The sequence below is a fragment of the Octopus bimaculoides genome, chromosome 17 (genome assembly GCF_001194135.2).
Source record: "Octopus bimaculoides isolate UCB-OBI-ISO-001 chromosome 17, ASM119413v2, whole genome shotgun sequence".
Taxonomy (NCBI): Eukaryota; Metazoa; Mollusca; class Cephalopoda; order Octopoda; family Octopodidae; genus Octopus; species Octopus bimaculoides.
Window position 1 is genome coordinate 30,997,646 of NC_068997.1, and position 14,414 is coordinate 31,012,059.

Consider the following 14,414-nt stretch of genomic DNA (forward strand, 5'->3'; position numbering starts at 1 on the left):
AGCCCCCCCCCCAAAAAAAACCCCCAGAATATACAACCACAAAAAAAAACCAGCCCAAAATGTTCTCCTATCTAAACATGGATTTGACTGCAGTTAGTGACGACTAACAAGTCATTACTGCAGTAATTAAAAGAGATGCCCAATGCGGCGAACATAACCAAAGACCACAAGGGGAAAAATATCCTCCAAAACAATGCAATTTATAAAATAGATAGAGAAAATTATAATATGTTGGCAAATCGATATAAAAACGGCATGGGCCTTCTGAAGAAAAACTTTTCCACACTAGTGTTTGAGGGCCTAGTCAACGACACCTCGCAAGCCCGGGCGGAAAACAAAAGGAATGAGATGGACATACCATTCCATCTCAAACTGTAAGTACAACCATTATTGATATTCTTAATGCAGGGTGTTTGAATGTACGCGGCCTTTTGTCAGAGTGGAAACAAGGTCGTTTCCTTAAAGACCTCAAGTCGCATGGAATAGATATTATAGTTGCCACAGAGTCCAGACTGAGAAGTCAAAAAACTTTTTCTCCACTACTTAATGGCTACAAGAAAATTCCTCTATGCCTATTTGGAGGAGGGAGAGGCGTCGCTGTGCTGCTCAGAAAAAAATAAAACACTGGATTTAGAGACAAGAACTATTTTGATCGACCCGGAAGGTAGATTGGCCGTCCTTCACTTGACACTGAGCAGCGTTAATGTCTTCAGGCTGGTAGCTGTCTACGCTCCCTAGGGAACTAGACAGTCTGATTTTGTTTTCGAGGCCTGAAGAAGTTTCTTGGGACGTCTCACACCATAGTAATGTTAGGTGACTTTAACGTAATCTGCGATGCACGCGTAGATTACCTTGGCTCGTCTGCTGATAGGAGGGGAAACCCGTGCTTAAATAATCTGCTCAATCGATTTCAGCTGGCAAATAGGTACAGATTAGATGTCCCAGATGCTCCATTGTGGACATGAACTAATAGCAATAGTTCATCTAGATCTTATTCAGACAGAATTCTAATTAGGGATATAGACGAAAACCTAGTTAGTCGTCCATGATTTCACTATACCAGCTACAGTAACCACGAACATGTGACCTGCAGGCTGGACTTAGGTAAGTTACATAGACAGGGATCCAGCTGCTGGAAACTCAATAATTCACTTTTGGCTTATGAGGAATACAGGAGTCGGATTAGAAGTTAGTGATGAGGGCATTGTGTGGTGCCGTTGATAACAACAAATGGTAATATGCCCTCGAAAGCAAATTTGAATCTATTAGTTATAGCAAAGAGTTAGTTGCTAAAAAAAATAGAGTAGAAAGGGCTTTAGATAGGGCCCTAGACCAAGCACTGGAATCTGGCTACGCCCCCAGAATTTTAGCTGCACAAATGGTGCTTAACCATCACCTGGAGACTAAAAAGGAAGGATGCCTGATCTGGGCTAAGCAAAGTGCAATAAGACGGGAAGGAATAAAATCCGCGGGATGGACCCATGTGATAGAGGGCCAACGTGACAATAATGGCTCGATAAGGTCTTTGATGAATAATGAAAGGAACTTGGTAAACGAAGCCGAGGATATGTGTAAGGTCTTTCAGGAGCATTTCGCCCTGGTTTTCGGAAAGGGGTGGGCTGTAAAGTAGGAGGGACCTCACGGACTTCCTCACTGGCGTGCTGCATCTCTTGGACCAAGAAGCGGAGTGCTGTGAGGAACTGATCACAGCTGCGGAGGTGCAGGAGGCTTTGTCAGACTGCGGCGGGGACAAGTAGCAGGGACTAGATGGTCTCCCTCACAAGCTGTATAACACTATGCCTGACATGTTAGGGCACCTACTGGTATGCGTCTTCACCAACTGGTCACAGAATGGGTTTATACCCAGACCTGTGATCCGGGTAGTGATGATGTTGCTTAGAAAGGACCCAAACAAGAGGATATTATAGATAATTTCAGAACCATCACTCTGCTTAACACAGAGTTGAAGATTTTAACCAAAATCTCTCCCACCTTCTGTAGGTGTTGACTCTAGAGCCCTTACTGGGGATGTTCGAGTGCTTGTGGGGCGTCCCGCGCGATCTATGTTGCAGTAGGATCTAGGCTGCAGTTTCGGCACACGCGGATGACATCATCACCATCACCGCATCCGAGATGGTACACCTACAGACGGTAGGCAAAGCCCTTAAAGACTACGTGGCAGTGGCAGGAGCAAAATTTAACCGGGATAAGTCAGTCGGCTTGTAACTCGGCATCTGGAGAAGCAAGGCAATACCTCCCTACAACCTCATAGGACGTTGGACGAAGAGGCCGGTTAAAATGCTAGGGGCTTGGTTGAGTCCAGATCTCCGGATAGGGAACAATTGGAGCGAGGTGACAAGCACGATGATCCATCTAACTCAGATCGGGTCTGAGCGGTGGGTATCATTGAAAGGAAGGGCGGAGGTTGCAGGAATGTTATTGCCCATAGGATTACCTACCGCCTAACCGTCCTGCCGTGCCCCCGTTCGTGGCTGATCAAGTTGGAGCGGCAGAAGAGTAGAAGTCCTTTTGTAAAGCGCTCTGTCTGCTTCCAGTACCTGCTAAAGGGTGAGCTAGGCCATAACTGTTGGTGTGCAGACATGCACTGAGACATCTGTGGCTCTACCTCGATGGTGAACAAACGTGGTCTTCGTTCGTTCGGTCGTTACATCCTGAGCTTACTTGTGTGAGTGAACTAGGACCATGGATTAAGTATAGAACTTTGGATATTCGAGCAAGTTTGCCATTCATCATAAAAAAAAACAAGACGTAAAGCAGCTGAAATTGTTCACGATGACAACGAAACGTTTGGTGAGGAAATGACAAATAAGAGGTCAGTTTAAAAAGGGTATAAACGATCTCACAGTGGAAACCTGAGCCTTGAAAACCATGAGCGTAGGGGACACCCATCTGTCATCAATGGCGATCAATTAATGACCGTTATTGAGAAAGATCCACGTAAAACTACCCGAGAACTGTCAAAAGAACTTCAAGTTAGCCAGAAAACTGCCTGAAACCATTTGCATGCAATCAGAAAATCAATGAAGCTCGACAAATAGGTGCCACACAATTTGAATGAAAATCGGAAAATGCGCAGTTATGGAATTTGCTCGTCGCTTCTTCTCTGTAACCAGATGGATTCATTTTCAACCATATTGTAACTCGCGATGAAAAGTGGATTCTGTACAATAAAAAAAAAAAACGTTCTTTGCAGTGGTTGGACCAAAACGGAGCACTGAAAGCCTTCCCTAAACCCAAGTGATTGTTTGGTGGTGTACTCCTGGACTCATCTACCATAACTTCCTAAAACCTAGAGAAACCATTGCTGCAGAAACATATTGCCATGAAATTGCCCAAATGAACGAAAATCTGCAACTCCTCCATCCCAGACTGGTCAGCAGAAGAGAGCCAATCATTCTTCATGGCAATGATCGACCACAGGTTTCACTAATGATGCTTCAGAAGTTGAGGAGACATGGCTATGAAGTTCTTCCCCACCCAGCTTATTCCCCAGACCTTTCTCCAACCGAGTACTACTTTTTCAAACACCTTGATGGTTTTTTACACGAGAGAAGGAGTTCCAAAAATGAAACTGATGTTGAAAATGCTTTCAAAGAGTTCATCATCCCTAGATTTTTATGTTATCGGAATAAATAAACTTGTAAGTCATTGGCAAAATATGTTGATTGTAATGGTACTTAAATTTCCGTGTTGTTGAACTATATTGTCGTGAATTTCATGTTTCAAAACGTTGCTTACTTTTTATTCAGCTTGATATTTATATAAAATTCTGCACCAACAAAATACTTACACAGTCCTTCCATTTATTTTTCCTAACCACAAACGTCTTTAGATATGTAAACATTATAAATGGAATAAACTTCCAGTAACCTTATTTACATAATAGTCTATTTACTGACCTTTACTATTATAGCAGGGATGTTGCGTGATAGTGAATCATAAACTGACTTCAGAGTTTGAAGCTCCCCTCCAACCATTACTGCAACAGCTGGAATCGTGGCTCCTGTCACAAAAGTATATACAGAAACATATAACTCAATTAATATACAAATTATATCTGGTTAATTTATACAATATACCTGATTAGGGTAAAACATACACCCGATTACTGAATGAAAAATATACGTGATTTAATTAAAAATATATACCTCTTAAAGTATGAAATATAACACGATCAAGGTATAATGAATACCTGATTAAGGTACACAACATCTCTGATTCAGATATAAAGTATAACTTGATTTAGGTGTAAAATATTATGAAATATATTTGACTAATGTAAAAAGTATAAATGGACTAAACTATAAATTTTAGCATCAGTTAACTATTTTGAGGTTTTAGAAAACATAAATCAGTATCATAATCACCATCATTATCATCGTCGTCGTCTATTCCAACATCATTTAACGTCCTCCCTACATGCTGGTATGGGTTGGATGGTTTGAGAGGAACTGAAGACCATGCTAAGCTCTACCATTTGCTTTGGCATGGTGTCTACAGCTGGATGCTGTTAATACCAACCACATTACAGAGTTTACTGAATGCATTTTATGTGGCACCAACATCAAAGAGGTGACCAAGCAACTTGGAAAAGAAGACACTTCAACTGAGGGAGAGTGATTAATATTGAGTGAGGTGGCTTTGTGCCAGATGATAAGTTATAATATGAATAAGTAGCCCGAAACAGGTATGTTACAGTAGATGAGATACATGGCTACGCCAGGTGAAAACAGAGAGAAGAGAAGTGGGTGAGAATGTGTTGGGACATCCTGTCAGATTACAGGGAGGTATATATATGAGTAGTGGTACGGAGGACTGGATAGAGTGTGAGAGTGTGAAAGGTGAGATGGAGAGGAAGGAAATACAGTGGGAGGTGAACATGGATAGAGGAGGGGGCATAGGAAGATATTTTGCAGGGAAAAGATTCAACATGGACACAGATCATATGTAGAGGTTTAGACATAAACAACATGTCTTAACGGCCTCAATTTTACCCAGATGGACAGGTCTTCTTAAGCCTATATTACCAAACATTTCAGTTTTTTACCATTTAATTCGACAGCATAAGAAGAAAGACATAATGCTTATAGCAAAGAAATGTTCTTCCACCGCATGCTTTTTCTGGTCTTAATCTACATACAACTAAATCCGTAATGTCACCACACACGCTAGGCCTCCCAATTACTGCGGATCTCTCCTGGCAATCACAAATCTATAATTTATCAAACAATGTGTGTTAAAGTGTCGTCTTCCTTTTTAGAATTAGAACATACTTCAGCTCTGAAGAACTTTCTACAGTTCTAGATTGTGAAACCCGCAATGAAATACTGTCCCCACATCTGGAAAGGGGTTATACTTAAAAGTCAGAAAGAACCTATATTACCTTAGAATGAATACCATTCAGCTGATTGGTCAAGACATATTTACCATTACCCTCCAAATTCTGTCTGCCAATGCTCCCTTTCCTGATTCTATTACGTTTGCTGATATAATGGTCATTATTCCTTTCATCAACATTCGTTTTATACATAAGCTACATTCCCAAGTACTTCCTCCCCTAAATGCTAACCTTATAAAATTATTTTTTCACACATTATTGCTGTAACACATATTCCCACTGACATTGACTTGTAGCTGTCCAACGTGAACATTAACCACATCTATCCAACCATTCAGCAAAGATCATGAGTTAATTTTGCTTCAGCGCCATAGAAAGTGTATAAAGACCAAATATATATTGATTATATCATTCGTCTTTTATCGTTTACTTGTTTCAGTCATCGGATTGCAACAATTCTGGGGAATTACCTGGAAAGGTTTAGCCAAAATATTTGATCCCAGTAATAATTTTTTAAGCTTGGTTCGTTTTCTATTTACGTTTGGGAACTGAGTTGTCCTCACAATGGTTGCATGCTGTTTACGTGAAGGAGTGCATGGTTGAGCCCCAGCTATTGATTCCCAACCAAGTCAGCAACTCAACGTCACATGATCTAACCACATTTGTTAGGGAACGTATTCTTAATGTGACCTTGTGTGCTCCGACGCTGCATGCAGAATTCTTTTCGTTTGGGAGCTGAGTTAGCCTCACAATGCTCGTACGCTGTTTACGCGACAGAGTGCACGGTTGAGCCACGACTACTGATTCCAAGCCAGAATAGCGCATGACATATTGTAACTTAGCAGTGTTGTCAAACTGCTAAGTTACAAGGACTTAAACAAGCCAACACCAGTTGTCATGCAGTGGTGGGGAACAAACATACGCACAAAGCCAAACACACACACGCGCATGCATATGGATATGGTATCAATAACTGTTACCAACTATAACTGTTACCAACGAAACTTTAATTGATTAATACAGATTTACTTCATTAGAAAAAAGAACATTTTTATCAGGTTAGTTCATGAACCACGACATTCAAAAACCTCCAAAAGCTAACGGCATGCGTACTTTCATGAAATAAGGGAATACAATTGGAAAAGCACAATAGCAAGCAAAAGGTAAAATAAAAGAAGTAATGGGAATAATAATAAACTGATCGTAGAATGATAGAATATATAATAATCAAAATTGTATACGAATATATAATAATCAAAATTGTATAAGAATATATAATAATCAAAATTGTATAAGAAATGAATAAAAATAAAGGAAAATAAAGAAAATACAAGAAAGCAGTATGGTATAAATTTCAAGCCACTATTTATACCGTACAGAATAGATTAAACCGACTGTAGTTGCAGACTCTTTCATATTTAGAATTTAAAGATTATATTCTCCTTTGTGACTGTCGGCACTACCACTACCAAACTAAACAATTACCAGATATAGGAACTACATCTATGTCATAAATTAAGCTCGTAGACGCGTTCAATAGCACCACATGAGAAAAATCTATATGAAAGAAATAGCGTGGTAAGGGGGTGGAATTGGCAAGGAAGCACTTAAAAACCACACTGTTGTACGATATTCCGGTTTGGAATCATTGGTCGTGACTCCACCGTGCACTCCTTTGCGTAATCAGCGTGGGACCATTATGAGGCTAATTCAGCTCCCAAACGAAAAGAATTCTGCATGCAGTGTCGGGGTACGTAAGATCATATTAAGAATACAGTATCTAACAAACGTGATTAGGTCACGTGACGTTGAGGTGCTGACGTGATTAGGAATCAATAGTCGTGGCTCAACCATGCACACCTTCACGTAAACAGCGTCTGATCATTGTGAGGACAACTTAGTTCCCAAACGTAAACAATTTTGCATGCAGCGTCCGAGCACGCAAAATCACAATACGGACACTGTCTCGAACAAACGTGGTTGGGTCATAAACACCATAAATTACTAGGTTAATGTACATGCGAAATTTCGGTTTGTAATCAATAACTGAAGAATATATGTATTCACTTCGTCTCTGCTTGGAAGGAAGACTTTGAAAGTGAAACTAAAACAGAATAGTTGAATAGTTGTTCAGGGTTTAACATATTTTAGCATATTTTTCATGATATATATTGCATTCCAAACGGGTTTTTTTTACAACAAATTGCTACCTATGGTATTCTGCGATCAGGCTATTATGCTACCACTTAGACAACACTGTCTGAAGTTTACATCGGTTCATCCAATTAATACAACCTACTAACATCCTTTTCTACTCTAGGCACAAGGGCCGATTTTTTTTTCTTTTGGTTGGGAGTCGGTTAGATCGACCCTAGTACGCAACTGGTACTTAATTTATCGACCCCGAAAGGATGAAAGGCAAAGTCGACCTCGGTGGAGTTTGAACTCAGTGCGTAAAGACGACGAAACACCGTTCAGCATTTGGCCCGGCGTGCTAACGTTTCTGCCAGCTCGCCGCCTTCACAACCTACTAATATCATTTCAGTAGCTATCGTTTTTACCGTTTTGAACAGAAGCAATGCTTGGACCATGCATGCAGTTGTACGTACTACAAGAAAGGGGCTTTCTGCCCGCCAAGGGCCTCATTACTCATTATGTGAAAAATTTTAAGTGTCTAAAACCATCTCTGGAACAGAAGTTAAATCATTTGAAAACTTCAGAAGTTCTGCGGGTTTATACACGCACATCCTTCGCTTTATGTATATATATATATATATATATATATGCATGTATGTATGTATGTATGTATGTATGTATGCATATATATATAGATAGATAGATTTAAGATAATCAAATATAAAATAAAAAGACAAAAACGAGTGCATTTATATTTATAGCTTATATATTTTTTATGTATTTTTAATTTCATATCTAATTATTTCACTTGACACGTTGTCCATCTGTTTTTATTTATCTATTTGTAATTCACCTCTCTCGGAATCTGATCCTTGCGTAGATCCAAATATTGGGTCATCCCATAAATAATACGGTTCTTTCAATTGCATGAACTAAAAGTAGGAGCGGGATGGGATAAACTACAAGCCTCAACTTGTTATAAAAGCAGGTAGTAATTTTACCTTGGACTTATTTTTAGTCCAAGTTTTGAGAAGCGCAGTTCGATTTTAACAGTTATTTTTTTCAAAGCTATAATGGAAATGACAAAGGAGCATATTCGACATACTTTGCTTTATGAGTTCAATAAAGGCAACAACGCAACGGAAAGTGTGAGGAATATTGATGCAGTATATGGAGTTCGGACAATAACTGTAAGCCAGTGCCAACGGTGGTTCCAGAGATTCCGATCCGGAAACTACAGCCTAGAAGATAAGCCTCGTCCTAGAAGATGTGTGTAGAGCTCGACGACGACGTCCTCCAATCCCTCGTGCAACAAAATCCCATCGTAACTATTGAGGAACTAACAGAGAAGCTTGCATTTGGTCATTCAACTGCGTACCAACGGAAAAGTCAGCAAATTGGGTCAATGGGTTCCTCACAAACTTTCCAAATTTAATCGCACGCAGAGAGTAAGGGTGAGCTCTTTTTTTGCTGTCATGTCTCACGAATGAACCCTTTTTGAACCGAACAGTGACTGGTGACGAGAAATGGGTTCTCTAGAAAAATGCCAACTACCGAAGACAGTGGACAGGAAAAGGAGAAACACCGGCATCCCAGGTTAAAGAAAGTCTTTACCCACCTAAGGTATTGTTATCTGTTTGGTGGGATATGAAAGGTATAGTCTATTGTGAACTTTTAAGCCGAAACCAAACGATAGCAAAAGAGATCTACTGCGAACAGCTTGAGCGGCTTAAGTCAGCGCTAGAAGAAAATCGGCCATCTTTGGTTTCAAGACGAAAAGTGTTCTTTCGTCAGGATAATGCTCGGCCACATACAGTGAGGATGACATTCCAAAGGCTGGAGGAGTTTGAATGGGAAATGATACCCCAACCACCATATACGCTGGATATTCCGCATTCTTCAAAATCATTTGGACGGAAAAAATATGAATTCTGTAGACGAGGTCAGAACAGAACTGGAGGAGTATTTTTCGTCACGGACAAGTGAATTTTGGAAGAGGGGCCTTGCAAGTCTACCGGATAGATGGAAGAGCATTGTAGAAAATAATGGAGAGTATATTTTAAATAAAAAAGAATTGTGTTTATCTTAATTTTGAAAAATAAAAGCATTAAAAAATCGCATTACTTATGAAATGACCCAATACATTACGAACCCTGCATTTAGTACACTGTGCATTTCCTGATTAGCCCCAGGGCTAATGATGTACTTGGTCGGGTTCTATTAATCATATATATAACCTAAATATTTATCACCGCTGAATTTGTCAACATCGTAACAGGAGAATCGTTGAGTAAATATGGATTGGATGGCATGGAACAGTGTTTTCCAAACTCTTCCGGTTAGTGACACACATATTAAACATACATAATTTAGCAACACACCAATTAAGTTTTCTGTAAAACTAACGTTAATTATTTTAATATGATCTATTATAGCTATAAAATTCTAATGCATAAATCAATTTTAATAGCGGAACATGTCGATAAACCTTTATATTTTATAAATATACATTTTGTAAACAAAATAAAATACATTTTCAAGAGAAATATGAGTTATCATTTATCTTTAATAATCTGTAAATATGTGCAAGAATTAACCAATTAACTGCCAAATTTTTTATTCATATTTTTTTGACTTTGGAGTTAAAATAATATGTAGTATTTAAATTTTCTTCATATATGAATTATTTTGGAAATTATGATAAATTTTTCAAAAAGTCTCAAATGAGCATCACTGGAAAAAAAGCATATTTATCCTTCTCTATTCAATTGCAATAATAAACATTTTAGCTGTTTTTTTAAAAAAATATAGTATCAAATGCGAATGTGTATGAAATATCAATGAATAATGTAAATGGGAAATGAAAAAGAACAACAAAAAAAAAAACGTTTTCAAAAGTCAATAATTTTGTAGTTCAAAAATTCCGATTTATGACATAAAATGTCCTCTAGAATTAACCAGAGCTAATAATGACTAAGTGTAACTACTAGATATTGTTAAACACACATTTGGAAATGTAATTCAATTTGAATACATCGAACAACCGTCAGTGAGACAGTTTTTAGCAGATCCCCAAATGGAGCTCATGGCAGGGAATGGGTCAATAACTTTAGTAAGTGCCCCTCTTCACAAATCAATAACAGACACCGATCATTCTTGATTTCGAGTAGTTCTTCATCAGTAAATGAAAAATCAATCGTTGCAGTTGCAAGAAGTGGATTTCTGATCCAATCGTAGTTCTGGATTTCAATACTTGGAAAATAATAATCAAGTTTTTCTCTAAGCAATGTTAAATGGTCAACAATTAACGAGCTGATCTCACATTTTAGCTCACACAAGTTTTGGAAAACATTTCAAAATTTCGTTCTTTTAATTTGGCGTTTCCAACTTGTCTCTCATAGCACAAATTTTATCAGCCGATGTTATGATATTTTATGCTTTTCCCTGCATACTTGTGTTAATTTTATTCAAATGTTCAAATATTTCCGAAAGATATGCCAATTTGGTGCACGAAAGTTCATCTTCAATCAGATCGTGGAATTCATTCTGTTGATTTTCTTCAAAAAGTTTAAGCATAATTTCTCTCTATTCGTATACACGAGAAATCACACGACCTTTTGAAAGCCAACGAACCTCTGTGTGTAGTATAAGTTTCTTGAAATTTGCTCCCATCTTTTCACAAATAATCTTGATTTAAGACGTCTACTTTTGATGTAATTGACCATTTGAACCACTTCGTTTATAACTCTTCGTAAATCATCTCCAACATTTTGCGATACAAAAATAATAAGTAATTATAATATTCTCTTTCTTTTTTTTACTAAAGTTGTAAAACCTTTTACTGAAGCTACCATTGAGGGAGTGCCATTTGTGCATATTTCTACACAGTTTAACCATAACAAACTATTTTTGTTCATGAAGGAATTTAAAGCCTGAAAATGGTCTTCACCTCTAGTTCTCAATAGAAGTTCTAGACAACACAAAAATTGCTCAATAATTCTGTCATTATAAATAAAACATAAAAATCATGAAATGTGCTAACCCAATGACATTTGTTGATTCATCTAACGGCAATGCATCTAACGTCATCTTTAAAAATATCCTCCATTTGCAGCTTAACGTCATCAGACATATCTTGAATTCGTCTTCCAATTCTATTATCTGCCAGAGGAATTTTATTAACTTCTATCTCAACTTCGGATCCGAACATTGTTTGAACAAGAACACATCAAGATTCATTAATGTTACTTTCAGCAATAATATGTCGTTCCTTGTTTTTGGCAATTATTTGAGCAACCAAGTAACTTGCCTCTTTAGCTTTGTCTGATATCTTCATTCTCTTTGTGGAAGTTGAAGCCTGTTTTATTTAAGGATTTTAAAAGTTCGATGAAGTATTCCTCTGGTTTTGTTAATAAAGTGTCGACGCTGTAATTCGTTTGGTACCCTACTTTCATTTGCAAGTATATCCCCACAGACTAAACACTGGGTACTGAGGTTGTTTTCATTTCCAGAAAATGTGAAGCCCAGTTTTCTATAACCTTTGTTGTATAAACGAGGCTTAAACATTTGTTTGAGTAGTTTCATTTGCAGCTGTTAAATTTTGTTCATTGGAAATGTCATCTTCTGCAACTTTTCTTTTCTAAATTAAAAACTTATCCATTTTATGGGTAATTCAATTACAATTTATGAATAAACCTAAGCTGATTTATTATAAAGTTATGATATAAAGTGATTCTGGTGACAAAGGGCCTCTCGCTCAGAGTGGAAGGTAGAGTGTATGATGCATGTATGCAAACTGCCGTGCGACACGGCAGTGAAACATGAGCCATGACTACTGAGGACATGCGTAGTCTTGAAAGAAATACAGTTAGCATGATCCGCTGGATGTGTAATATCAGTGTGCATACACGACAAAGTAAAAGTTCGCTCAGTGAAGAGTTGGACATTAGAAGCATTAGATGTGATGTGCAAGAGAGACGACTGCGCTGGTATGGTCTTGTGTTGCGTATAGATGAGGGCAGCTGTGTGAAGAAGTGTCACAGCCTAACAGTGGAAGGAACCTCTGGAAGAGGTAGTCCCAGGAAGACATGGGATTAGTTGAAGCATGACCTTCGAAAGTTGGGCCTCACAGGCAATGACAAGAGACTGAGATCTTTGGAGATATGATATGCTTGAGAAGATCCGGCAAGTAAAGTGAGATCGAAGCCGTGGCAGATGCCAGTGTTGCATAACAGGACCATTTAAAAGTACCCTTGAGTCGTCGGGTGATATGATGCGCTTGAGAAGACCTGTTGAGTCAAGTGAAGTGAAATCGAAATCATAGTCGTTGCCAGTGCCTCCTGACTGGTACCTGTGCTGGTGGAACGTAATAAACACCATTTGAGCGTGGGGCAATGCTAGTGCCTCCTGACTGATTCCCCATGCCGTTGGCACGTAAAAAGCACCATCCGAACGTTGGTCAATGCCAGTGCCCCCTGACTGGTTCCCATGCCGGTGGCACATAAAAAGTACCATCTGAACGTGGTGGATTCCAGTGCTCCTGGTTGGTTCCCGTGCCGGTGGCACGTAGAAAGCAACCACTACATTCTCAGAGTGGTTAGTATTAGGAAGGGCATCCAGCTGTAGAAAATTTGCCTGATCAAATCGGAGCCTTGTGCAGCCTATTGGCTTGCCAGTCCTCAGTCAAACCGTCCAACCCAGCATAGAAAGCGAACGTTAAGAGATCATGATAATGATGATGAGGATGATAACTAAACATGTAATTTAATATCACCAATACTAAACTCGATAAAGTTAGAAATGGCACGTTGCACTTAATTAGAACACCTGTTCTCTAAGGTTAAACCCGCGAGTCTGATGAACAAAGAGCAAGTGTGGCATGTGTTTAATATGATTTCATAATTATTAGTTCACTCTCAGTTTTGCCTAATACCAGTATAGGTGAGTAATACGTTTAGGCAATTTGAAAGCAGTTCCAGTGTGTTTTATTCACTAAAACAGGTGCGGATTTGAAAATTTTTAATCGATTTTTGATTTACTTCAAACAAGAAAATAGCGCTTGCTTATATGTTAATTCTTTTACACTGAATAAAATACAATGAAAATGAGTGTTATATAATGAAGATTACTTGTGCGTTTTTTATCGTTTTGTTTTTTTAATCTCGCTTCTAAATATTAAGTGGGATACGATAGCAGGTAGGTACCTGCATTGGCATGTTCGCTATACTATCAAATGAATTCTGAAAAGCTGAAACAAATTGGTATTGGGTATTTTATATATTGGTGTCCCGTACGTTTGCGACACACCTACGCCCTGCTGGCGATACACTAATGTATCGCAACACAGTTTGGGAAACACTGGCATAGAAGAATAGAATTGTTTAGATGTTAACTCTTAATAATAAATTAACTATAACCAATAAAAGACTTACTATTTCATCTCTGGTCTATATTTTATGTTTATATTTCTCTAAAAACAACTTACCTCGCCTTATGTTTTGTAAAGTAGTATCTTCTAACTGTTTTTTAAATTCAATTTCTACCCCAAAAGTGTCTTTGGTACCATCATCAACAAGAATAAAATGTGTATGATTAGGATCCAAGGCATACTTTCCTCCGTTAGAATAGTTTGCAGGCCACGATCCCTAGAAATCAAATCAATATTTTAGTTATTGTATATATATTATCAAAATCATTATAATCTAAAAATATATTTGTTGTGTTTGTTCTGACATAGTAGAGGGTAGAAAGAAAAAAAAAAACAGTGAAAAAAGAAATGGAAGAAGAGAGAAAGGGGAGAGAAAGAGAGAGTATCAGAATGTGGTGGTGGGGGGAGATTTTAATGTTCACAAACATTAGAAAGAGGAACACTAATGAATTGCTATACAGATGCATAATCACGCCCCCATACACATATATA

At 38.2% G+C, this 14,414-nt stretch overlaps 1 protein-coding gene across 2 annotated transcripts in view; it reads right to left on the reverse strand.

Annotated features, from left to right (window-relative positions):
• LOC106871768 (uncharacterized) overlaps nt 1–14,414 on the reverse strand; it is a 629,775-nt gene that overhangs the window by 199,213 nt on the left and 416,148 nt on the right. For both annotated transcript variants that reach the window (XM_052974057.1, XM_052974056.1), the window contains exons 32-33: nt 13,980–14,139; nt 3,921–4,024 (exon numbers count right to left, since the gene is read on the reverse strand). In XM_052974057.1, the coding sequence (XP_052830017.1) occupies nt 3,921–4,024; nt 13,980–14,139 (264 nt within the window). The remainder of the gene's footprint in view (nt 1–3,920; nt 4,025–13,979; nt 14,140–14,414) is intronic.